This window comes from Corvus kubaryi, unplaced genomic scaffold, assembly GCF_017639235.1.
Source record: "Corvus kubaryi isolate FWS band 111438036 unplaced genomic scaffold, C.kubaryi_AGA036_p1.0 132, whole genome shotgun sequence".
Classification (NCBI taxonomy): domain Eukaryota; kingdom Metazoa; phylum Chordata; class Aves; order Passeriformes; family Corvidae; genus Corvus; species Corvus kubaryi.
The window spans coordinates 9,181,209-9,208,117 of record NW_024580666.1 but is presented as its reverse complement, the minus strand read 5'-3'; the positions used below and the strand labels follow the sequence as shown (position 1 = coordinate 9,208,117).

Genomic DNA, 26,909 nt, shown 5'->3' with positions numbered 1-26,909 from the left:
GGCACAACAGTGACACTGAACACGATGCCTTGAGGTGGAAACCTAAAACACAGAGACTAGACAAGAATAAGAGAATAAAGGTAGGTATTTATTTGAAGGGCCTTCAGAGGTACACCCTGGGCAGGCCAAAGGCTACACCCAAGATGGAGCCTGGGTCATGGGTTCTTCACACTTTTATAAGTCTGATTCATTTGTGTATCAGGGTTGATTCTCCAATTATTACCTCAGTTCATGATGTAATTACCCCAAGTTTACCCCTCCTTCAGAGTTTTTAGTTTACACATTTTGGGGCCTGGTGTCCTTGGAGAGCAAACCTAGAGAGGTTTGTTATGTCTAACCAGCATGAGAAAACAGCAGCAAACAGGCCACACGAAACTTCAGTTACATACTAGGCAGTACAGGATTTAAAAAATATAAAATTTAAAACCTAAGGCATCAAGGACATTTATTTCAGCTCCACACAACTCTCATGATTGTCACTACGTGGCATGGGAAATGCTGCCTTTGAGCCTGAGACTACAGAAAAAGTCACATACCAAATCCTGTTGCCTTCACTTCTGCCATGTGAGGATGTCTTGCCTAAATAAGGGATTGTCTTTCTGAGTACCAGCAAGCCTGCAGCCAGAGAAGATTGCCCTATTGCAGTTACTCCACTTTTCAGTACCAAGCTGGAGATCTGTGTCTAAGCTTCAGCTGCAGACAAAGTAACTGGTGCTCCCTGAAGCATCTCTCCTGGATTTATTTTTTCCCAAGTAAAGTAAAAATTATAAATACCTTATGTCCTTCATTTAATAAAATGTTCATCAACTAAATAATGATTCATAATTCATAACAAAATGTCATTTAAAATTACTGATCATTTCCTCTGCTTTTCTGGCCTCTGGAAACAAATGAAAGGACTTAAGAAAAGGATTGAAAATAAAATTTTGTGAAAGTATGAAATAAATTTTTGGTGGCTTCATTTCTCCCTTTCCCTGCTCCTGTTTCTGACTATCAACAGAGAATATGGTTTGCCAGCACTTTTTAATGCAAGGAAGGCTCTGGTCAAAGGCTACAACATTTGGGCTGAAGAACAGCTCTCTTGGCCTGGCTCTCTGTACAGACATTGTCCAAAGAACTAAGTCAGAAACCTATGGCCTTGGGAAAACGAGAACAATGGCATGCTGCAACTATATTCCATGGAGAACTGGATCTGAGAGAAACTCATAGCAAAGAAGTAAGAGGAAATTTTAGAGATGCTATCAGATCAGTACTGTATATGAATGCAATTGATGCATAGGAATAGGACAGAAAGACAAGAAGCAACCTGGACTTACCAATGAGACAAACACCTACAGGCAGAAAAAAATGTTACGTTATAAAAAAATGTTTCCTGCTTTATGGTACAGGCAGAAAAAAGTGTTATGTTATATGCATAAAAGCCAACAACCAGCAGTTAAAGCTGAATCAAATGGCTTTTGAGTGATTCTCTGACAGTGCTGAAACACTGCAGAGTAGCCCTGTTGCATTCTACAAACTCGTTTCTGGCTTAATCAGTAATCTTGGCAGGAACACAGAAATATTTTTGTGTGCAACAGTCACACAGAGCCTTTGCTGAGTCACTTTTTTCTGTCTCTATCAGCATATCAATAGATACCAGTATTCAATTACTTATTCATGTAGTTGTATTGGCTCAGGATTTCCCAGACTCCTGAGCTCTTGCTGGTGGTCTGTATGTCTACCCTGCATTCATTCTGCTGCCTGCCATACGTCATTTTACAAATTGGTATAATTGCCCAGCAAAGCATTGCCTGGCATGTCTCATTAGTATTCTTCAATTACAGCAGGACTGAATGGCATGTCATTTACTTGTAAATACTATTCACTGTATAATACAAAAGTGATTATAAGCTGATCTCTAAGCTCTGGCTTCCACTTGGACCTGACATTTTTATAGACATCTATACCTCATTCTGGTAGTTCATTACAACATATCCCCTTAACAAAGCTGTTGCCTGTTAATAAGCAATTTGTTCTAATTCTCTATCTCACACTTTATTAAGCATAGGTAAACAAGGAGCTGGGAAATTCTTTTATTGCTTATTTGACTAGTAAGTAAATGCTCATGCTAATTTGAGCTACTCTCTTAGTTCCTACTTTCTGATTCCAATGACTAAAAGGAAGTTTGTATTTCGGCTGGAGTTATGTAAGTTTTGTAGTACAAATACGAACTAACATGTTCTGCCTCAGTGTTGGCCCCTTTACCCAAGCTCTCTTGCTGTCCCTTCTCCTTGCAGAAAGTGATGGCAATGAAGTAACCCTGAAAAAAAAAAAAAAAAGACCCTTTTAGACTATACTTACTCTGCTCAACATAGTCTGAGTAAAACCACGGGATCAGGCTTCTCAAGGAGTCAGCCACGGAAGGGGTAAAATTTGGGGAAAGCAAGAAAAATGGGAGAATTAAAAAAGAGGAAGGGATTTCTATAATAATTTGGAGTCTGCTGAGGAGGCATGTGGGAATCAGAGCTTCAAATCCAAATACTTAAAACTCCTCCTCTGTCCAGGCTTAGGTTTCTAAAACTTCTGTATTACCTGCCATTTGTATAATCCTGTGCCAAGCCAGCCGGATAACAGAACAAAGTTTTGCCTCACAGCACAAGGCTAAGTTGCAGAAACTCTTATTGGTCTCAGTGATTGATCTACAAGCAACCCTGTCACTGCTGTCTACATAAATGTCACCACCTCACTTGATCAAAGCAAATTATGTTTTTAGATCTAACATGCTTAAGTCTAAAAGAGTTTCAAGGTGACAGAAGTAAAACAAATATTTTACTGTGTAAGTGCAAAGTCGAGATTAGCCAGGTTGGTTTGTTACTGAAAGAAAGAAAGATGACTATGTCCTCCTGGGAATAAATGGCATTTTCCATTTAGGCTGAGGAGAAATGTGGTTAGCCCCACTAGCTGAATACAGAAATCCAGACTAGGAATTAGTTTTTCTCTACCACAGTGAGTACAGCCATCTTTATGCTGGACAAAGTGGGCAACATTAACAACCTCAATCAGGATTTGGCTTCATGCCCACATAGGAAGTTCAGCACACCAAATGGCTGAAAGGTGACCTTGTGAAGATTCTTTTTTTCTTTTTCTTTTTTTTTTTGTAAGCCATACTTTAGTGTATAACTGGTAGATTGCATCTAGAAAGGGCAGCTGTTAGAAGAAAAAAGATGATAAGCAAAATCACAGATACTGTCTGGAGAGAAATGCATCTTCAAGAAGGGAGGAAAGATAATATGCACCTGATTTAAGATGTTAATCTAAAGGGAAAATTACTACTCAAAGCACAATGAGGTAATGTTCTCTGTGCCATTAACTGCCTCTGGCCTTGAATCTGCAAGCAGAATGTCATATTTTTCCCACTGTAGGCAATTTATGGAAAATTCCTTGCCTGCTAGACCAAGAAGGTTTGCATTGCTTTGTAATGCATATTCCCATCAATATCTTATTTGTACTGAAGGATCCGTGGTACTTTCCCACATGAAGTAGATGCATTTCATAAATAGTAATTGATTACTTAAGGCAGTGTCCAGCAAAGACTGAAACTCATTTCGAGTAATACAGAGAAATGGGCACTGGTTTTTGTGCATTACAATTTGAAGGAACTCCCACAAAGCTGGAAAATGCATTTTATTAATAAATGTTTTTCTCCCCAAAATATTCTCACTGTAGAAGTCTTAGTTACAATAATTGAGCTGATCAATTCACAAAGGAAACTTGAAAAACATTCCTTCAGCATAGCACTTGAAAAAAGAATAGGGAACAATGCAGAAAAAGGAAACACAAAAAATTTCGAAAGAAGAAATTCTTTTTTTTCTGCTCTTCGGTTTATTGTAAGGTGTACTTCCCTACCCTGCACAAACCATTTTTAAGGCAAAACCTAATGAAAATAGTTGCTGAGACAAAAAAATTCTACAGCAGGCTCCAGCTGTGACTCATGCACAGGTGCACAGACACTGGGGATGTTCTTCATCAGTGCACCTAAGTCATCTTTGAAGTTAGCTAAAATTGACAACAGCAACAATGACTAAAATTAAAAGTTGTACTACAAAAGTAATGTTAGAATAGAAGAAAACTGTTTAAGACACTGACTTCTTCTATCAGGCTGGTTGTAGATGAAAGTCAGCTAAGACACCAACATTTTAGACAGTCTTTTAAAAGTGGCATCGCTATCAAACTCAATTGTTTTTACTTGAGATTCCTAAATAATGCCACAAGAAGGACAAGTTACAGTGCTGCAGAATTAAAGGACTTCTACCAGCAGGACATTCTTCCCTCTCTTCTCTTCACTCCTTAGAAAAGAGGCGCACAAAAATGCTTGGCATATGAAAATACTGGAGGCAGTGGACAAATTGCACATTTCATTCCCATTTACCTCAGGAGCTGACAGAGACCTGTGAAAAGGAAAACACAAAATTTGCTCTTTTTGCATTTTTTTTAATACATATCTAGTGATCAGTAAAATAGCAACCCCATCTTCATCAGCAGAATAATTTCAAAAAGCAATGGTAATTTTATAATTTGTATTTCCATATATCCCTATTACCCTTCCCCCTGTACTGCTGGAGGAGAGGAGGTAGAGAATTCAGGAGTGAAGTTGAGCCCAGGAAGAAGGAAAGCATTGGGGGGAAGTTATTTAAAGATTCAGTTTTTCTCATTATCTGACACTGATTTCATTGATAATAAATTCAGTTAACTTCCTCAAGTCAAGTCTGGTTTGCCCATGAGTAACTGGTGGCTGATGTCTCCCTGCACTTATCTTGAACCATAAGCCTTTCACTGTATTTTCTCTCCCCTGCCCAGCTGAGGAGGGGGGTGATAGCAAGGCTTTGGTGGGCACCTGGCATCCAGTCAGGATCAACTCACCACAAACATACAATAAAATCTTGCTGCTTTGCTTGAAATCCTTTAGCCTGGAGAAGAGAATGCTCCAGGGAGACATTATGAGGTCTTTCAGTACTTAAAGAGGGCTTACAAAATAGGTGGAATGAGTTTTTCGTCGGCGCCTATAGTGAAAGGACAAGGTGTAACAGTTTTAAACTAAAAGAGGGTAGATTTGAATTAGGTGTAAGGAAGAAATTTTTTACTGTGGGGGTGGTAAGGCACTGGAAAAGGTTGTCCAGAGAAGTTGTGGATGTCACATGTCTGGGAGTATTCAAGACCTGGCTGGATGGGGCTTTGAGCAACCTGGTCAAGTGGAAGGTGTCCCTGCCCACAGCAGGGAGGTTGGACTAGGTGATCTTTATTGGTCCCTTCTAACATGAACCAATCTATGTATCTATGCAATAGCCAAAAATTCTCACAGAATTAAAATAAAACATCAATTCATCTTTATTGAGGCACAAAGTCATAGTACTAGTGAAGGCAATGTCCATCCAGGAAGGACAACATAGAAAAACATCATCTTCTGATTTAAGGACATCATCTTCTGATTTTTCAGAGAATAAGCCATTCTTCCACCTGTCTGTAAAGCATCAAACATGCAAGTGTTATCACACCATAAGCTAGTGATACAACTCACAAGCAAAAACCCCATATTTAATTTAATAATTCAGATAATTTAGGGCAGCTTAGGACTGTCTTCTCAATTTGTGCTACATTTTGTATAAACTTTACCTCAAACAGGCATTAGAGGTTCCGTGGTTTTGCCTACAAGCCTCCTGCGGACTCAGACTCTCAGTAGCCAGTCCAGACCCCCCAGTTTGTACGAGATCCAACAGTACACCATTTTACTGAAGGTGCAGGGTGCCCTACACACTCGTACAGCAGCCCATTTCTTCCTTGAGGCTGTTGTTAAGAGGATGCAGTGATTTGCTTCTAGCTGAAGAAATACTTAATTAAATGTTTTATAAATTATACAACAATTTCCAACCCTGTAATTATTGTTATTTGTTCAGCTCACAGCTCTTTTATAAAGAAGCAGGCTTCAGTTCCAGCTGTCTGTTGCAGAGATGTACACTGCAGGTGTCAAAGTGAACTAAAGAAAGAAAAGGACTACTTGAACCAAAGAATTCAGAATGATTCTGCTGCCAGAAGATTACCGCTCCACAGAGAAGTTTCCTTGGACTATAAAAATTAGAGACTCAAAAGCTGTATTTTATATATAGACAAAGACTTTCTTTGTGCTTATTTTTTCATGTAGTTTTTTGTAGTTTAAAACCTACAAAGACTAGCCATGTGTCTAAAGTCAGAACAATTCCATCGCTGTCCAGTTAGAAGTAACTGCAAACTGAGAAGGAAGCTGTTACTAGTTGGGAGCTAGTAAGTCACCAGCTGAGTAGTCTTATTCCAAGACTGTGAAAGAGCCATAAAAGTGAAGAGCAAAGTGAGAAAGGACTCCAGTAATGTCAACCTTGTTACTCTAAATCCCATGGTGATGTTCATGCCACTGCTAAGAGCAGTAAGTTTCTAGTTTAATCACAGTTAGTGATTAAAGCAGACTGTCAGAAACACAGCTTCAGTGAATTCATACAGGAGAGACCAACCCTTATGAAGCTGCCCATAGAAACAATATGGCCTATGAACTAAAATAGTATCCTTTCCTCAGGCTTAAACTAATAACAGCACAGATCAGTCAGGCCTTAAATGTTCAAACACCTTATCCTGCAAATGGACCTCATTTGCTGACAGACACATTAACCCAAATAAAAAGACAGCAATGCTGAGAAGCAACTTTAATGAAACGAAGAAAGGATGACAGCTTCCATTAAAATGGCATTGGAAAACCTTCAACATAGCAAAACCTAATTGATCAAGCTAACTTTGTTCTGCCTTACATCTGTTCTCTAAGTAACAGAAACATTGAAGGCAGTACATAAATTTACGATGGGGTATGCTGTAAGGGAGGTTAGGGAAAGCCATTTCACCAGGACTAGGACATCCATGTAAAATGAAGCTGCAAAAAACTGAATTGTACTAACAGTTGTTAGTTCAGTACACGGCATTCATAATGTCATCAGCACAAGGATTTCAGACTCTTTTCTTTAAATCTCAAGTGAGGTTTCTTGTTTGAAAACCACTGAAACACTTGTCCTCATGTCTTTTGGCACCTAAACAACCTGATTTTTGCACTTGAAACTCCTGAAAAATCAGGACACTTGTTTGCATTGACAAGTAACAATATAGATGTCCATTTCCTCACTTCCATACAGACAGAGGTTCTAATTTGTGGTGTACAAGGAACACTAGGGACTGAGACTACAAGATTACTATTAATCCTGCTTGATATTAGATCCTGCTGCCTCCAGAAGCATTATTACTTTGGCAATAAGTGGATTGCAAAAGTGGATTTATTATTAGCCCCTTGATTACCCTACAGATGTTTTAAACTTGTTGCTCACCAGCTTAATGTTCCCAAAATTAACAGTTTTCAAAGTCTTTAAAAACACAGTTTAGCAATTAGAACACAGCATATAATTACTCTTTTTCATAAAAATAGATATTATACAAGTGAGCACTTTATTAAATAGACTGTGACTCAAAAGGAAAACGCTCATAGTCAAAGGACTGAGATGTTCATTATGTAAATTAAACTATTCAAGTGTTGTAACAAGAGAACGTGTGAGATTTGCAGCACACATGAAGGATGGGATGCCATCCAGAGGAATCTGGACAAGCTTGAGAAGTGGGCCCATGAGAATCTCATGAAGTTCAAGACCCAGTGCAAGGTCCTGCATCTGGGTCAGGATAAGCCCCAGTATCAATACAGACTCAGAGATGAACAAATTGAGAGCAGCCCTGCCAAGAAGGACTTAGGGATTCGGCTGGATGAGGGGTTCGGCATGAGCCAGCAATGTGCACTTGGAGCCCAGAAAGCCAGTTGTGTCCTGGGATGCATCCAAACTGGTGTGGCCAGCAAGGCAAGGGAGGGGATTCTGTCCCTCTGCTCTGCTCTGGTGAGACCCCCCCACCTGGAGTGCTGCATCCAGCTCTGGAGTCCCCAGCACAGGAAGGACATTGACCTGTTGGAGTGAGTCCAGAGGAGGGCCACCAAGTTGACCACAGGGATGGAGCACCTCTCCTATGAGGAAAGGCTGACAGAATTGGGATTGTTCAGCCTGGAAAAGAGGCTTTGGTGTGACCTCAGAACAGCCTTCCAGTACCCAGAAGAAGCCTACAAGAAGGATGGAGAGGGACATTTTACAAGGGCATGTAGTGACAGAACAAGAGGAAATGCCTTCAAACTGAGAGCAGATTTGAGTTAGGTATTAGGAAGATATTCTTTGAGGGTCATGAGACGCTGGAACAGGCTGCCCAAAGCATTTGTGGATGCCTCATCCCGGAAGTGTTCAAGGCCGGGTTGGATGGAGGTCTGAACAACCTGTTCTAGTGAAAGGTGTCCCTGCTCAGAGCAGGGGGGTTAGAACTAGATGATTTTTGAGGTCCCTTCCAACCCAAACCATTCTCTAAGTCTCGCTTCTTAAGTCAATCAAATACCTTTCACCAGGCAACACACTTCCTTAGGCATTTGCTTGAAACTTAAGCATGAAACACAGCACATGCTTAAGTGTTTTGCAGCAATTTCTACCACTCTGGTGTGTAAGTCACAAAAGCAAACTTCTACAATATAGCACTGATATAACAGTAACATACAGAAATGTGACACATTTCCTCCACAAATACAATATCTCATTTCATTGGTTTTGCTGTAAGGTTGCAGAACACCTAAACAAGGAACAATTACCTCTTCTTTAATACAGAATTTTCATACACGCACTTTCATGGCAAACTGAGGTGTTTCCTGCAGCAAGGAATCTACTCAACCTAAGCACAAAACAGTTTTCCAGCTCTGCTGGCCCCCCCCCAGCAACTACATGCTGAACCACTCGGTTTCACCACAGTTCTCAACTGTTTGCCATCATGGAAGAAACTAGAGGAAAAGGTTACATGTTTTCTAGCTCCTATTCCCAACTCATACATCTCACCACCTAACTGAGGGAGGACAAAATGACCTACAAAGTTCACTTGCCATTTCTAATTTCCTTTATTGTGTAAAGTGAATTTGAAAATGGAACCATTTAACTGGTGCAGCACCAGGTATCACTCCTCCATCCTTTCTTAATTCAGGGGATTACCAAATCTCTTTCCATTGCAAAAAAATCATCCAGCTCAGCTGACCTTAGCACTCCCCCATCTTCAAATTCTCACCGGCAGTCCTGAGAACCTAAATGCTCTGTTCACCTTTAATTGCTTCTCTAAAGTCATCCAGTTCTACTGGGAAGACATGTATTTATCAGGAGATATTGCAGGGCTATGATCTGGGTGGGATCATGGAGAAATGGTGAGATGACCTGCATGACTGGAGCGCTGCAATGAAGAGATTGGATTCATCACAAGGAAGTTGTGCTTAACCAACAGTACAAACTTCTGTGAGAAAATAAATGTCTGGCTTGATAGATGATGGAAAAGCAGTAGATAGTCTATTTTGATGTCAGAAAGGGTTTTTAACACCATCTTGGATGCACAGGGAGGGGGCATTGCAAACTGGCTGAGTAGCCAATCCCAGAGTGCTGATCAGTGAAATGAAGTCTAGTTGGACGTCACCAACAGTGTATGCCACGAGTTGATACTGGGTCCAATTGCATTCAAAATCCTGGAAGATCTCTCATACAAAGAAAGGCTGGGGGATCTGGAGCCTGGAGAAGGCTCAGGGCAGTAATATTACCAATGTGTACAAATACCCAAAGGGAGCTTGTAAAGACGGGGCCAGGGTCTTTTCTGTGTGCCTAGTGACAGGGCAAGAGGCAATGGGCACACACTGAAACACAGGAAGCTCCCTCTGAACATAAGGAAGCATTTACTGTGAGAGTGACCAAGCACTGGCACAGGTTGCCCAATGAGGTTGTGGAATCCCCACTGTTGGAGCAGCTCAAAAGCTGCCTGAACAAAGTCCTGGGAACCAGCTCTGGGTGAACATGCTTGAGCAGGGGTGGGGGTTGGACCAAATGAGCTCCAGAGGTCCCTTCCAAACTCAACCATTATGTGATTATGTGACTGATATGTTAAGATCCACTTAAAAGAGGAAAGACACTCCACTGTATTCCCTCTTTTTATTATTATTTCTTCCAAAAATAGCATAACAATGTATTTTCAAATGAAATTTGATACAAGAAATCTAACAAAACTAGCCTTGACACACACAAATTTCAAAGAAACATTTCAGCACTTCTAAAGTGTCATCATTTTTAGCTAGTTCATGAGTACTAATTCTAGCAGACGAGAAGATCTTGTTTTAATTTCAGCAGCAGAACTGACAGATTCTACTGCTTCAGTGAAGTTTACAGGTGGTCTTCTAGTCAATAAAAAAAACAGGAGTCATGGAGAAAAGAGTATGACCTAATTATAGGGGGAAAGCAATACAACTACAAACTCATAAAATTTGAACATTTAAGTCTTAACAGAAATGTCCTCTTCTAGGTTTACTATACCTTTTCAAAATATTCATGTACCATCATCATTTCATCTCTATGTAAAATCAATTAGCCAACAGCAGCCATCAGCTATTGTTAGCCCAAGAATGGAGAGAAAAAACATGAAATATTTAGGCCTTCTCAGTAATGGGTGGCTACAAGCATGTGGAAAGTTGAGCAAACACCACCCCAGAAATCCCTAAGCCAGCTCTAACAAGCAGTTATGATGGTAGTTAGGCACAGTTCTGCATACTGCTATCATTTGATTACATTCCCAAACAATATTTGACTCTAATTTGGGGATTGTTACCCATAGGTACCAGAGTGTGTACGCACATACACAGCCCTCTCTTCCAGAGGGAACTGCTGGTATCCTCAAATGTTACCCAGGCTCTCCTTTTGGTTTATGATCCATGACATGACCATGTTTTTAATGCCTTAAGACTGCAGTGAGGTCCCCATCACCACCAACAGCTCATCCTATTGCTGAGCCCATTTGGAATTTTATGAAACAAGAAAGAAAGGCATCCTCAGATCTGTCTAATAAGTTTCAAGAAACACTAAAACTATTGAAAAGTCAGGAGAGTCTTTTAATACAATAAAAAATATTCAGTAATCTAAATTAAGCAGCTGCTAACGATTACTGCATAGCCTTATTTGGAAAACAAAGTAGAGACTCAAAACATTAGAAATGGAGTACTTTCAGAGCAGTTTTGTACAGAACAAACTCATTTAATCTTGAAAGTACCATGAAGTGACACTACGTATCAGCAAGCAGGAAAAACAAGAACATTGTGGGATTTTACCATGTAAACTACACCATGAATACCACTAAGGTAGATTTACACTGCAGGCTTGAGCACAGCACAGAGGTTCTCAAACTGACTCAGGTATTCTTTGCTCTGCATGCAATGTAGACATACCCTCTATGTCTGAATAGATCTCGTTATGAATTAACTGAGCTCTGCAGAACAGTATTTAGGCCCTCATTCTGCATTAGCGAAGTCAACAGTCATTCTTCCATCAACTTCAGGAAGTGCAGGGTCAGGCTCATAATCACAAGCATACTTCTACTAACAAAACATTTGTTTCTAGCAAAGTTGTGTCAGTTCAAACACAGGTTTTGAGAGCATGCAGATTGCTTACAAATGCTTAAAAAGACTGGTTCAGAATCTTTCTTATATATACACACACAAGTCCATCTGTCACAGACAGGCGATGTAATTCTGAATCATGAGCTTGCTCTAGTTTTTGGTAGTGTCCTGCACACGTCTGATAATTAAAAAATAAAAAATAAAAAAATAGTTGCCACAATGGATTTCTGATCATTCCAACTTGCACATGGATATGATCTCTTCTTGCTGCATCCAGTACGTGAAGTTTTACGGTTGCTTCTCAAATGCAAATACCAAGTAAATACCTAAAAAAGAAAATGGGAGTATTTAAAGTTTCAGTTTTCTTGGTGACTCAATTAAATTTTCAAAATGTAACCAGTTTGATATTATGCCCAAACAACCTGTTAGCAGATTATTGAAATTACAAAAGATCTTGTGATTTTCCAGTGAGAAACTCTAGCATTCTAGCTAGACACTAGTTTCACTAAAACACTAGTTTTCCAGTGAGAAACTCTAGCAACTCTAGCAGTTTTACATGTTTTCAGAAATGTGACTGAAATTCATAAATTACTGTGCCATTCTACACATAATGAACATTCACTAGTGCATAAAAAGCCACATGCAAGTTAAGTTTAAAGACTCCTTCACACATGCAGTAATGGACAATCAGGGTTGAAATTATTAACTTCATTTTTAATTGAAAAGTGAATGAACTCATGATACATATTACCAATTTTGCTCTTTTAAATTTTGATGGACAAAGAAGAAATTACAGCATTTTTTCAGTCCAGAACAGTTCTATTAATGGATACTCATACAGTCCACACAGCACCCTTGGAAAACTCTTAGCTGATACCATCAATACCAGATGTTCCTGTGCTCCATACCAGACAGATATGTTAAACCAGTTACTTGAAATCATGGGTCTAATTAAACATTTATGGATTTCCACTTGAATTCAATGTTTATTTTAATGAATGAGGTGCATAGCTACTTGCAAATTTTTCAAGACAAGCTTATCAGACATTCCTCAGCAACAATGCAAAGTTCCATGTAAGGAACAAGCTGTGATTAGCCTCTTATCAGAAGCTCAATTCTGCAAATGTTTCTGGAAAAATACACTACTTTGGAAACACAGTAACCACTGAATTTTTAAAGGTATAAAGCTTTTTTTAGGTATAAAAAGGTATAAAATGGTATAAAAAGCCCCTCTCAGATAATTGAGATAGTACTTCTAGATTGCTGGAATTGATGTCTACATTATAATTCATACATTCAAAAATTAGATCATAATTTAAGAAAGCAGAGTGAAGATGTTTCTCACCTGTGAAGTAAACAGCATTTTTTGTTTTTAAACTACTAACACAACCAGGATAATGGCCTGAAAAAATGCAAATCCTGCTTGGCTGCACTTAGGCTAATCTACACACAGACATCTGAATTACACAAAAAAAACCAACATCTTATTATATTCAAAATTTGGATTTGCTTCCATGACTAACAGGCTATTTTATACACTTTCCAAAGCAGTCATTCAGGCAATATGTTTTCAAAACCATTACTTACTTGTTGCTTCCCATTCAGATTTACTCAAGGTTCCCTAGAAGGGGACAAAAAAACCCACAGTTTCAAAAAAAATAAGGAAACAGTAAAACACTGATTTAACTCCATCTTTCACTGACCAACATCTAACCACCCACACCAACTGGCTATTTAGGGGCAAGAAAGCATTACTTTAAACCACAGATACTTATAACTCCACTATGATGGTAGGGAATTGGAAGACCCAGATGATGGAACACACCTAAATTAAACAGGTACAGAAGAATGGGCCAACAGTCTCTAGGTGTGGATGCCTCTGCAATGCAGAGCATGCCTGGGTCCATCAGCACAGCTCAGTGTGACCTGACCTGGCTCCAGCCACTGCTCAGATCCAGATGCCCAACACTTGTGCAGAAGTCACGAAAAGGCGCCATAGTAAAGAAAAGGCCCTACACCATTGTGCTGCCACATTCCTCAGGAACACTGCCTGCCTCCACCCAGCAACACCCCACAGCCCACAGAAACTCTATTTGCAAGAGACTAATTCTCAGCCTCACTCACTCATATTCTGGAAAAACAGCCTGCTTTCCAGCCTAGGAAACTCCCAGCTCAGGTGATCAGATGAAAGCAGGGCAAGGAAAAAGCTGTTGCCATCTACCCCACCAATTAAGAAACATAAGGCAACAACAACAAGCTGATTTTCTGCTCTGCCCACTCCATCCCCTTCCAAGGAGTCCTCACTGGGGCCATGATTTAGTCCATATGCTACCCACTGACCAAACCTGACCAAATGGTTCACCTTGTAAAACAGCACTTGGCAACAGAGGTCTGACTTGGCCATTCTCATCTTCTTATGTCTATTTCTTAAAACAAGCATCTTTCTTTTAAAATTTTTAGATTTCAAATGTGGAGAGCAGGTTTCTTTTCCCTCTTGATTTATATATACAGTAAGAGGACTACACCTTCAAGAATTCAGAATGTGAACAGTAGATGAATCAGTGATTAAAAGAAAAACTGAAACAACAAAACCTAGTGGAAAAACTTCAAGCTGACCACCCTCATGCTGTACTGATGAAAATGAAAAGAATGATTTCGAATATATACTGTGTTATGAAGAAAGCTTTGAACTCTTCCATCACAGGATTGGAAGTAACACTTTAAATCAGCAGTGTGAAGATTCAGAAACATAAAATTCCTCAAATTAAGAATAGGTAGAAAGAACAGCTGTCAAGTAAGATGGAAAAAATATCCTTTCCCTTCTGCATTATTACACATTTCTTAACAGCTACCAAATTAAGTGAATTCAGTTCTTTGAGTATGGGATATAGATTAGATGAACCCCTCAGCCCTGCAGCTCTACAATTTTTCACATGCAAAGAGAGACTCATACCAACTTCAGCTGAAATGAAGAAGGCACAACAGCTGGAAATATCAGGACCTCAATTTTAAGACACCATTTGCTCTAGTGAAGTATGAAGGAACTTACCAGTGGTAACTTTGCCTTGCCATCTTTGATAAACTCTTTTGCGTGCTCATAATCATCGGGTTTATCAGAAACAAGCCTGGAATCACCAAGTGTAGAATATGGCTGGAGAACACAGAAAAAAAAATCCTTGAGTAGTGAGACACATGAATCACATCAAGTAAAGGGTTTGCCACAACACAGTCCAGGACAGAAGTCAGTAATTCTTAAGAGGATTTTAAATTTAGGTCTCTCCTTTACAGCACCCTCAGGAACAGGTTTGATGTTCCCTACATACCAGAAAATCTGACACCCCAGATTTATAAATTTTTATCCTTATGTCTCTAAAGCAGGGGAAACAGAATAACTATAAGCACTCTCCTTCATGTACAGTTCATTATGAGCATTACACAGATATACCTTCTTTTAGAACAGCAACCAAACAAACCAGTATCTCTTCAGCAGAAGTACTAAAAAATGGGCAACTACAGTTTCAAGACGAACAATTACAATGCTTCAATAGCACACGAGCTGTAACACAAGTATGCAGTAGATTCTTCAAAACTAAGATATACTAATTAAGAATCCCAGTTACTAATGATCTGTATGTAACAATTCAGTCCTCAGTTGTTAAGTGGCCACTACCTTAGGACAACCCTCACTTTCCTAAGAAGGAAGATGGTAAGTCAAAGGCTGTGTCTCTGTGCTACTGCCGGTGTGAGCCCATACACAGCACCATCACTTTTGGAGTCAACAAGGGCAGTCAAATTGCAGCCCACGTGACTCAGCTGAGTAAGTCACAGATACTTGACTTGGTTAAGTGCTGAAGAATTCTACTGTTTGAGGGAGGAGGGAGGCACAGAGAACTTCGAGTAAAACCAAAGCCTCACAGGTGGCATGGAAAAGCTTCTCTGAAGCTGCTAAAGTTATCCAGGGTAAGAGCCTGAGGATAAAAAAAATGTAAAAACATTGGGCAAAACCATAAGCTCAGTTACAGTTAAGTGCCATTTTCTTCTACAAACACAGCCTGTCCTTTTATTCCTACAAAGATTCCTTTATGTCTTTTCGCTCAATATTCCTTGTGCAAAGATCCAGCTTTCAGTCTCTCTGCTGAGGAAGAAATAGATTACAGTCACCACTATCTGACACTTGGCATGATTCTTGGGCTCCTGTTTCCTACTTCACAAGAATGAAAACTTGCCTCAAAATTGAAATATTATCTTCAAAACTTGAATCATCTATTGGGTGGGACCTGTGCTGAACGAAGGGAAGAGTGTGAGGAGGAAGGAGAGGCAAAGTGTTACAGGCTGCCCACAATCCCCATTCCCCTGCAGAGGAAGGGAGAGGAGGTCAGGAGTGAACGAGCGAAGCTGAGCCTGGGAACAAGCAGTGGATGGGACAAATATGTTTTTAGGTTTGCATGCATTTCTCATCTTTCTGCTACTTATTTTTCAATAAATTAAATTAACCTTCTCCAGGTTCGGTCTGTTTTGTCTGTGACAGTAATTGCTAAGCAATCTCCTTGAATTTATCTTGACCCACAAGTTTTTTTTCCTATTTTCTCCCCCCATCTTGTTGGGAAGAGGGAACAAGAGAGCAGGTCAGTGGGTGTCTGGCAGCCAGTCATGGTCAACAAACCAGAGTCACACTTTCAGCCCCAGGAACTAAATATTTTCTATTGGTAGCCCTTAATTAATTGCAAAATGTTCACAAAGGGAATTTCAATTATTGCACAAAAATTAACAAGATGTAAAATGCTATTAAACTTAAACAAGGCAACTCCAAATTTACCTCCAAGGCCTGCATTCTCCTTAACAGCATTTTATGCTCCTCGTTCTTGATTTTTTCTTCATAGAATTCCCGAAATGTCATTTTGTAGACTAATTTCATACCATGCTTCTTTGCCATTCTGTCAAAATAATAAGCTTAATTATGGAAGCCGCAAAATTGTTGTAGCTTTATTTTCAAAGGAACAACTTTAAGCCACAGTGACATCTTATGGTCTTCACTAGGATTACACTTTTTTTTTTTTTCTTAGTAAAGATATTTAGATGAAAAAAGCTGCAGTACCACCACAAACTGCACTTTTTAAAAAAATTAAGACAACAAAAATCTACACAGAAGTCATTTACAAACATTTTAATAGAAAAAGTCTCTTCTCCCAAAACATAGAAGTTCCATGTGAACTTCCAGACAGACTACACTTTTCCCTGCAGTATCTATCATGTCAGATATTACAAATATATTTAGAGAACTTCTTTCTATTGTATTTAGTGCCTTACAGCTCAGTTATATGTAGACACTGCAGACATGCAACACTGAAGTTACAGCTGTCAGTGACAGATGCTGTTATTTTTCACAGACAACTACAAATGAAGTTCTTGAACAGGCTCAACAGGAAAGCTTAACACTCTTTAATCATACTGAGCTTGAAGAGCAGGAAAATACCCAGTATGGAAACATTTGTCTGTACCTCAGGATACAGCTGGGAAAAGCAAATCTGAGGTCACACAGAGAGAACAGCAAAATGTATGCTTACAGGTGAAGACCATTTAGAGGAAAAAAAAAATTAGACATAGCAAAAATCCTATGAACATCTAAAGAAAGGTGGAGAAGACAAGAAAGAGGTACTATGCTGAAGAAGATATGCAACAAAGCTTGCTGAAAGACTAGAAAAGGGGTAGAAAGAAACCCCTCAAAAAGTTACAATTAGAGAAGAAAAAGCTGACAGTTCTAAAGGTTTGCTGACAGATCCAACATATCAGATACAGATGTTCTCTTGTGAGACACAGTTTAAGTTCTCACAGCTTCTGATCAGAGCACCTTCAACAGAGTCCAATGGACAGATTATAGCTGTGGATGGAAATGCAAGAAACCTCTGTATTTGAAGCAACAACAAAAATTCAGAACTGAAAAATACAGTAAGAAAGACAAAACGTAATTTTCTGCAAGCATTATGCAATGACACATAAACCAAACAAACGTTTATTATATTCCACAGCTTTCATTGTATCGTGAATTTAGAAGTTAACTTACTCTTCCAGTAATGGAAAGTAAACCAAAAACTCAGGGACGTCAACCACTTCTTCCAAGTGGAAATCATACTTGCAGCCAAATAAGGGATAGTCTCCCTTCTTTTCAAATTTTACGTTGTACACATCATTCCCAAATGAATTTGTTTCTGAAGCTTCGAGTCTCTTTCTATAAAATGAGATATAAACAAACATTTATTGACCAGTATTTAACAGGCAGAGAAAACTACACATAAGAGGCCTGAAAGTGTTTCTCCCAGTAATACTCAGTGATTTCTCTGGTTTCCCACTTCCCTTATCTAATACAGCAATGAAACAATGAAATGAAGCAGCATACTGGATTTTAACAGTTTATCACTCCTATACAACATACCAAGGACTAAATGGACCTAGAAGATGAACTTTTAGTCCAGACACATGGACAATCTACATTGACAAAACAGGCTTCTTGAGGAAACAGCCACAAAACCCTGACAGTTTTTCCCCAGGCTGTGGCCATTTTGCCACTATTTAAGTCATGACAGAGGGCTGAAGTGTATGAAGATCTATATACCAGAAGAGCCATGAGGACAAGAGACAAGGGTTAGTATTGATTTACCTGTTTGAGTCAAGTTCATGAGTGAGATTTTTTTTTGACTAGAATCCAAAACTGTTGCAAAAAATTTGCTTTTGCTTGCACAAACATATTGGAGCACTGCAAGAACATCTACCACTTAACAATGCTCCACAGACTTTTGGAAGACTAATAGGACATAAAAGTACTTACACAAGTTCAAAGCTATTTGGAGTTGTGCCAATGAAATAACCTCCAGGAGAGAGGTTCCCACAAGCATTTTTAAGCATCATGTCAGCCTGCTCATATGTCTCAAATGAATAGTGGTAAACAAATTGACAACTGCAAATGTCAAAGCGCGTATCTGGATCGCTGTACTTGGAAGACAAGAGATCCTGCAACAGATAAAAAGAAACAAAAACTACAGAAACAAGCACGATTCACTTAAATCTTCTAACAAATGCACTACTTCCATAATTCTTTGAATTCTCTGAAGTTTCTCCTTTCAGCCCCCACTCCTTTGCAAGTTCAACAAAGACAAGAAGAAAAAGGTAAGAGTATGAAAAAACTGTCTCCTACACAGAAAACCATACACAACATTTAGAAACAACAAGAATACACACACATTTCAAAGTTCTAATGTCCTCAAATTCTTTTCAGTAACACTGCTACACCTGAAAGACTGAAACCCAAGGTTAGTTAACTTAATAGTTTCCAGAAGTAATTTATTGCTGAGGTTTTATAACTGGCCACAGCTTAGCCAGAAAAAAATACTGTAGAAAAATGAATTTCGGTTTATTAAATCTCTGTAACGAAAACTTACCCATTAAACATGCACTTGAGAGAAGGGGTTGTTTTAAATATGGTAGTTTTCCCTGCCCAACGAGTTTGTATTTGTCTGTATTCTCACCTGTGTTCATCTCCAATGTACTACTCCCCATCCCAGACCAACTAACTAAAATCTGAAGAACTTGGAGCCCTTGAAATTTGTCAGGTTAAAGCTTGCTTTGACCCTGTACTCAGCAGACATAGAGAAAGACATAGAAAAATGAGAAACAGAGGTGGGCAGAATTAGACAAGCTGTGAGAATCAGATTTTGCTGGATATACAACATTCATGATACAGATCCAAAGTCAGGGAAATTAACTTTTGTGCGCAAGGATAGACAGAACAAAGCATGCAACAGAAAATATGGATGTAATTGCTGTAATAGCAACAAGAAAATCATCCCTTTCTTTCCTGGCCGAGTCTCTCTTCTCTCTATCCCCCGACTGTAAGCTTGAGTTGAGAGAGAGGCTGTGAACCTGCAACAGACTATTTCTCCGAAGAAGGAAAGGCAACCAAGAATTCAAGCAAACAACCTTTTATGCAAGGCTGAGAACAGGTTCAGCTTATCCACAGATATGAGGATATGAGGTTCTGTCTCTCAGCCTCCATCAGCAGGGAACTCTCAGCCTGCCCTTCTAGGAAGCAAAAGCAGTTCTGGTTACAAGACTGTCTCCTAAGCCTCAGCCATGCATTCACCACTGCCTCCAGAGAGTTTAAGAAACCGGCTCTACCACACAAGTTTTAAAGGTACAAATTACAGTAACCAAAATGCCACTAGAAAGAAAAAATTGTAAATAAAGTGTACAAGTCAAACCAGAAAACATTCCTTATTTATTCCAGCATTCACCGAGACAGTTTTCCACACCTCATGCTGTCTCACAGAACTCCAAAATTAAACAATCATTCCGTTCCCCTTGTCAAGTAAAAGCCAGTGAAAGCACCAGATTTATTATCTGGAAAAGACATTCAGGCTTCAGGAATGCTACACTATACAACAGCAGCAAAATGCACCTTCTGCTAATCCCTATGGCTGATTCTCCTGGTAGTACAATAATCCAACCTTAGAAATACATATACCCCAAATGTTACAGCACTACCATAAAGGATGTTAAATCTCCAAAATATTGCAAAGCATAGCAACTGTACCTTGCTACTATCTGCTTGTATGAATTCTGCATCAAAAATACGTTCATTATACCGACATCGGGATTTCATTTCTTCATAGCGGTGCTTGCACTGCTGCACAGAAATGTCAGCAATGTCTAGATATGGAAACACAATAAAAATAATAAATAAAATTTTTAGAAGTGTGAAAACTGCTCCCCAGACAAGAAAACTGAAACAAATACTGGAACACAGAAGGTACAACATGGCAGGATAAAAAACTGATCTTCCGTTCCGTTAAAACAAGGCGGCTCCCTGGGATTGTTCATAGTCTTAAAAATATAAAAGATGTTGAAATGCAATTATTTCTGATATGTCACATCATGGGAATTTTTTTTAGATTCTAAGACTGTTTCTTTCTCAGTCATCAAGTTTCTGACAATATGAAATAAATTTACCTGAGAGCTTTGTAAGTAAATGAATTAAGTGTATTTGAATACTACCCACTGAATAATGCAAGAAAGAACTGTAAAATGTGAAGTACACAAAATAATTCCCTCTGAAAGAATTTTAGTATTTAATTAAATTTAGAGTTAAGTAATACTTCCTCTGATTATCCTTGGGATACTTTTTGAGAAAAGGGAAGATGTATCTCCCTCCCAACATCTACGCCAATTATTCAAATGAGATTTTTTTCACCAGACTTCAGCTCTTCCCCCTTTCTGAGTATAAAAATCTTTAGTTGATTGTAACACCCAAGACCATTTTTTGTCACAACATTGGGGTGTTTATTTGGTTTTTTAAATGCAACTCTTCTGTATGTGCTTCAGAACAATTAAAAATACTACAAGCGACTAGATGTGGGAGAAAAGACTTAAAATACAAAACGTCAGTCTTTTCCCCAGGGCCACATTTTGCCTAAGGCAACCTGTGGCAATGGTGGTTTTCTTTAGCGATATCAGTTTTTATTTAGGAGTTGAACTGAAAGCTAAATACACAGAAAACCAGTGATTCTTATATTTCTGCTGGCAATCAAGTTGTATCTTCAGTTAAAAGACAAAATACAATTTTTTGCACAAAAGGTGTTCATTACATTCTTTGACTTAGTGGAAAAAAAGAAATAATAAAATACTGGAGATGTGCTTGGTTTCCCATAAAAACTGATGTACTTTCCCTAGAAAGTTATCACGTCTTCTTACCAGTACAGACGAGTTTTTTAATTCTGCCTTTTTTCCATTTCAGTAAGTCTCCACCTTTTCCACATCCTAGATCCAGAACAGTTATATCACTCTTCTTCTGTCGTACCCGGTCTATAAATTCACCTAGAAAAATAAAAACAGGGAGCATATATACACATCTCTGCATTTCACTTGCATTGCACGTAAAAGCCTAAAGAACCAAAAAGGCTTGGAATTTTAAAACAGCTCAGACCTTACTTTGCCTATAAGTTTTCTTAATATTACAAACTTAAATCTCTTTTTTTTTTCCCTAGAAGGATAAAAGGAACCACAAACTTTTAAAACTGCATGTAACTTGACTGAAGCTCTGAACTGTTTCCCTGGCTAAGGCAAAACTGCACATGGCGAAACAACCGCCCTGTACATGAGGAGGGAAACAGGGTTCCCTTTCATTTGCATGATAATGAAGGCAGAAGTTATTTGAAAGTATGAGAAAGCCTTTTCCAGAACGTAAAACCCAATTAAATGCATCAGCCACAACATCTCCTCCCCGTCACCTTACAAAAATGCATAATGTTTTCCACTCACTCTCCCAGGCCTTGCAGTAACAGTAGCTACTCCTTTGCTGTCTTTCTACCCTACATACACCAAGTACATTTTTTCTTCTCTCTCCACCCTGTCTAGATTCTCTCTGCTCTGACTGACGTTGGCATATTATGTAAAACATATCAGCATGCTAGCAACTTTTCTTCACAGTAGGTGACATGAAATATGTTTTGATACAACTGCTATAAAGCCACACTGCTGAAATTCTTTATGACACAAAGGCTTCAACACAGGCTTCAGGAACAGCTTTATAGAAATCTAAATATTGCTTTTAACTGCTCTGATACAACACAACAAAAAGCAGCATGCTAACACAAATGGTGCCAACATCTCCTGGCACAGATCCCTCTTCATGAACCTGTGGGGCTGTGCTGATGATTCTTTTCTTTGTTGGCAGATATCTGATGGTTTTGTTTCCTCAGTTTGGAATTAATTTGTGGAACAACAGACTTCGCCTTTTAATAAAAACCTGCTGATGCTTAAAGAACTACATCCTTTAGCTTTCCATCTTTTAAACTGCTGACTATGAGTAATATAGAAAAAATTTATGTGTTCAAGCTTCCTGCAGAATTGCTTAACCAGGATCTGAGCACAGACTGCTTTGGGAAAATGCCTAAGAAATTATTTGAGATAGATTGAGCTGTTCTTGTTTGAATCTAAGAACACTTAGATTCTTTATGATTTAAAGCTGTATTTTTCTCTTTAAAAATGTCATGGAGAACAGTTTCCAGTATGAACTTTTTAAGTCAGCTGATCTTTAAAACATAAGCATATGCTTGGCACTCCAACAATACAAAACACTGGTGCAGAGATTTGAATTAAATATAAACATAAGACATTTTATTGCCGTTGAAAAACTTACTATGTATTATGAGATGAAGTGTCACATGCAACATGAAAAAACAGAAAAGTACCTTTTGATACAAAAACTAGTTACATTTTAATCATGTCTGAGCAATCAGTTAAGGAAGCTTACCAATGAGGACACTCTTTGTCCAATTATTAAAGTTTCGGAGGTAGAATATGCGAGACTGGCTACGCTTGTCCAAGCCAACTTCTTGAAGTTCATTATAATGTGCAGCTACTGCTTGCCCATGGCCAATCACACGCTGCAGGAAGGAAATCACACCACAGAAGGAACAGACTCAAACAGGGAATTCTTTTTATTACTTGTTCATTTAATCAAAAGACACATGTGGTCACTTCAAGGATTTAAGAAAGCAAACAAGCAGTACTATGAAGAGCACCATCATTATAAAGAGATTTCCCATATCTATCCTGATACTGATGTCAGTACTTCAATTATTAGATCAACACTCACAAATTTAATCCCCTTTGAAGTTGATTCAAGCAATTTTTGGATGACAGATATTGCCCAGCATCTTTCCTTCAGAGAAATACTTAACGTTCAGTTCTTTAATACTCTCACCACTCTCAAAGAACACATTTCATCTCTCTTAAGCTTAGGACAGAAGAAGAGGATGTTCCTTCTCAAGGAACTTTCAGCCTCTTCAAGGAGCCTGTTTCAGAAATTCAGTGTTTTCATCTGACAGAAGTGTATAAACTGCCAATTTAACCAAAATGCCAACTGGCTGATGTCACATAAAGGCCCAAGTGGACAACCCCACTGCCAGAGCTTTAAACAGACCATGGTAAAGGAATGAGAGAAATCATTTGACAACATATTGCATCTAATGCTTAAGAGTTAGCTGTAGAAATGTCTCTGATTTAGCCTTAACTCAAAATACTCCAAGAGATTTCTCTGCAGCCTTAGCTTTAAGTACTACAAGACATTTCTGTCCCCTGTTACACAGAGAAGCAGTCTAGATCCAGATATTATGCTCCCAACATTTCTTCACCTTGAAAATAATCTTCAACTATGTACATGAAGTGAAAATAAATTGTAAATAAAATCCAAAGTAACAGGACACAGACAAGCAACATGAATTCTGTGAGGTACAAAAGTACTTAACAGTACTAACCAGAATTAAGCCATTAAAAGCATTCCCAGCAGTTCACTACAGAAGTCAATATCCCTGCATCTCACTATTCAAATAGCAGTTCCTCAAGGGAAAAAAAGGTTTGGCTGATACATGTGAATATGTGAATTCTTCAGTGTTTCATATAATTTTGGTAACATTCAGAATGAACACAGACTTACTTGTCTGAAATCTCTATAACCTCATCATCTGTTTATCACCACCCTGGACTGACTGATACTAACAAATATTTTGACCACTTCTATTCTTTTTCAGGGTAAGCACAGATGGCTCTCTGAATGGCCACTGAAGGTGACAGAAGCTAGAACAGCTGACTCAGGCAAGTGTGGGGGACATACTCATACAAACCATTAACACATCTCAGCTGCAAAAAGCCATCAGCAACAACATCTAGAGGCTCGCAGCTATGTTCCATCACCTCTCTACACCCTTAAGCTACACGAACCCAGTGTGGTTCTTGTTCATCTAAGCCTTACCCCACCTTATTAAAAAGAGGAAAGGGTTAATAGTGTTTCTACCACAACAAAGGGAACCCTTTATTTTGCCAGACTGCTAAGCCATATATTAACATCCTGGGACAATTCTGGGCAGAGAAAGAAAACATTAGGTCAAAGATATTTTCAAATTATACTTAAACATCTGCAGAAGGATAAACTAGACTGGTATTAAAGCATTAGTTTCTACAAGCTCATACATAATAAAGGACAGCACCATGTAAAACATTACCCTTTTCACCCTCCCAGGTGGACATATAAGAGGACATATACTTTCTGCTACTACTGTAGTCTTAAAAAAAAAAAACCACCTGTAAGTCTTTCACTACTTCACTTTGCCAACAAATCATACTGAAATTCTATCACAGAGGATGCAGTCTGTAGAGTTTTGTAAACTATACAATACCTTACCAAGGAAATGAAAGGACAAAATTACCTTATGGAAGAACTTCCCAAGCACAGGTAACTACACTAACACACAGATAAACAACATACATGAGACCTGAGTTCAAGATATGGGATTTGGACTAATGCCAGTAAACCTTACACTACACTACCAGATTGCTACCACATGGATGATGGAACAACAGTCTTAGAATTGGACTAACCATGTGCTGAGATTATCATTTTAATTACCAGTCCTCTTTCTCCTCTGTGAAGCCCAATATCACTTGTGCACCTGTTATTTCCCTAGGAAATATTTTGATATTTGGTGTTTTGTGCTGGCTCACACATGTCTAGCATAAATATTTTCAATCTTGTCTTGAGCTGAGGCTTCGAAACAAGGATTTGAAAATGGCTCAAAATAAATGATACTCACTACTTTCTTAGAAGGTTCATCTTCAGAATCTAAATTTCTCCTCTGTGCTCTGCCATCCCGATCACCACTATCAACCTCTTTTTCATTTTCAGTGGACTGCTCTGTACCTGAAGCAGAACTATTGCCTTCACACCCAAGACCTGAAGCTGACTCTAAAGCATGAGGTGTTTTCTCCACTTCTTCATCCAAACTCTTCTCTTCCTCTTCTTCTGTCTTGGTTACATCAGCCATTTTGACTGGTCCACTGATTAGAATGGAAATCTATAGAGGGAAAAGAAACAAACGACCAATGATTTTCAGCGCTGAATTTCATTTACTCGTGGTTATGATCATGACTTTCAAACATAACATTGGCATTTCACCCCAGGCAACATACAGACTTCAAATTTGGCCAGTTATTTAATAAAGACAGCACAATAAAATATGTGGAACTTAAAAGTAATCATTAAATAAGATCAAATTAAGACAAATTGTTACTTTTCATTTTAGTTTTTCCTATGTATCTTTATTGATTCAACTTCGACATGTTACTGTTTTTTAAACTGTAATCTCCCTCTTTCCCTCCCCAAAAAAGGTAACCTACAAATCACTCTATGTTTAGAAACACAGACAGGTTCTCTCAAATTAATAAAATTGTTATTTAAACTGATATGCTTTGAAATTGATGTCTTCAAATAAAATATCAAGATGGGTTTTTATGAGCAAGTTTTCTTATCGGTTGTGGATTTTCCAGTTTGCCAAGAATATCCACTATACTTAGAGCTTAACTAATATGTGGAATATTCAGCTGCACCTGCATTTCCACATCTGCACTTCACAAATATCTACACAGGCTGCAGGACGGCAAACTACTGCCACAAAGCTCGTTTGGTCTCCAGCACAACCCAGCTTTCTTTACACCACCAGTGGGAAGCAGGGCATGTACGTTTTAATAAGGCATAGGAGAGGGCAATTTGGCAACTCCTTTTCTGAAACAGTGGCGTAAATCAGCAAAAAAAAAAAAAACCATACTCAAAAATCATGTTCAAGTCCACCGTGTGCAGGCTCACCTCCCAATGAGGGCCAGATCACATCCACTGAGTGGGCCACTACACAGAGACACCAGAGCACCTTTCCTCAAAACAAATGGCCTCAAAATACGACTTATAAAAATAATTCTTCCGCTACGACGCAGCACCTGACTTGGTTTGCGAAGCAGCAGCAGCAGCCTCTTCCTTACCCTCACCCAGCTATTCCAAGCAGATGTTTTGAACGCCTAAATTGTGAAACGGCACGACTTTCACAACTCGCGATGGCAACCAAGTGCCCAGAGGGAGCTGCAGCTCCTTCAGCCGGAGAGCTCAAAGCGCCTGGAGTGACGGGGGAATGAGCCCGCCGGCCTCGGGACGCGCCCGCCCCCTCCCTCCTTCTTTCCCTCCCGCCGTGACGCGGCTGGGAGGCCTCAGGGCCTGCTCTCCCGTTAACCGGGCGGCGGCTCCCGTCGCTTCTTTGCGGCCCCCCGGCCCCGTAGCCCAGCGAGGCCGAGGGCCCCGGGCGCCCCCGCCGCCACCGGCCCGTCCGGGGGCAGGGAGGGAGGCAGGGAGGGCGGCCCAGCGCTGATCCGGCCCGGCACTCACCCGGCTCCGCGCTCCGCCATCCCTGTTTGCGGAAGTGACGGACCCCGCAGCGGGCGTCACGTCCTGGGGATGGAGCGGGGGGAAAGAGGGCGGAGGGAAAACACGGCAGCGAGGGCG

At 39.4% G+C, this 26,909-nt stretch overlaps 1 protein-coding gene across 1 annotated transcript; it reads right to left on the bottom strand.

Moving 5' to 3' along the window:
• Positions 1-10,068: 10,068 nt before the first annotated feature.
• Positions 10,069-26,894, bottom strand: RNMT (RNA guanine-7 methyltransferase). The gene is made up of 11 exons (XM_042032112.1): positions 26,793-26,894; positions 25,177-25,437; positions 22,839-22,971; positions 21,278-21,400; positions 20,121-20,236; positions 18,360-18,541; positions 17,598-17,762; positions 16,353-16,470; positions 14,586-14,687; positions 13,124-13,157; positions 10,069-11,862 (listed from the first exon to the last, which is right to left on the bottom strand). The coding sequence occupies exons 2-11, from the start codon at positions 25,405-25,407 to the stop codon at positions 11,825-11,827; spliced, it is 1,242 nt and encodes a 413-aa protein (XP_041888046.1). The 5' UTR covers positions 25,408-25,437; positions 26,793-26,894; the 3' UTR covers positions 10,069-11,824.
• Positions 26,895-26,909: the final 15 nt, after the last annotated feature.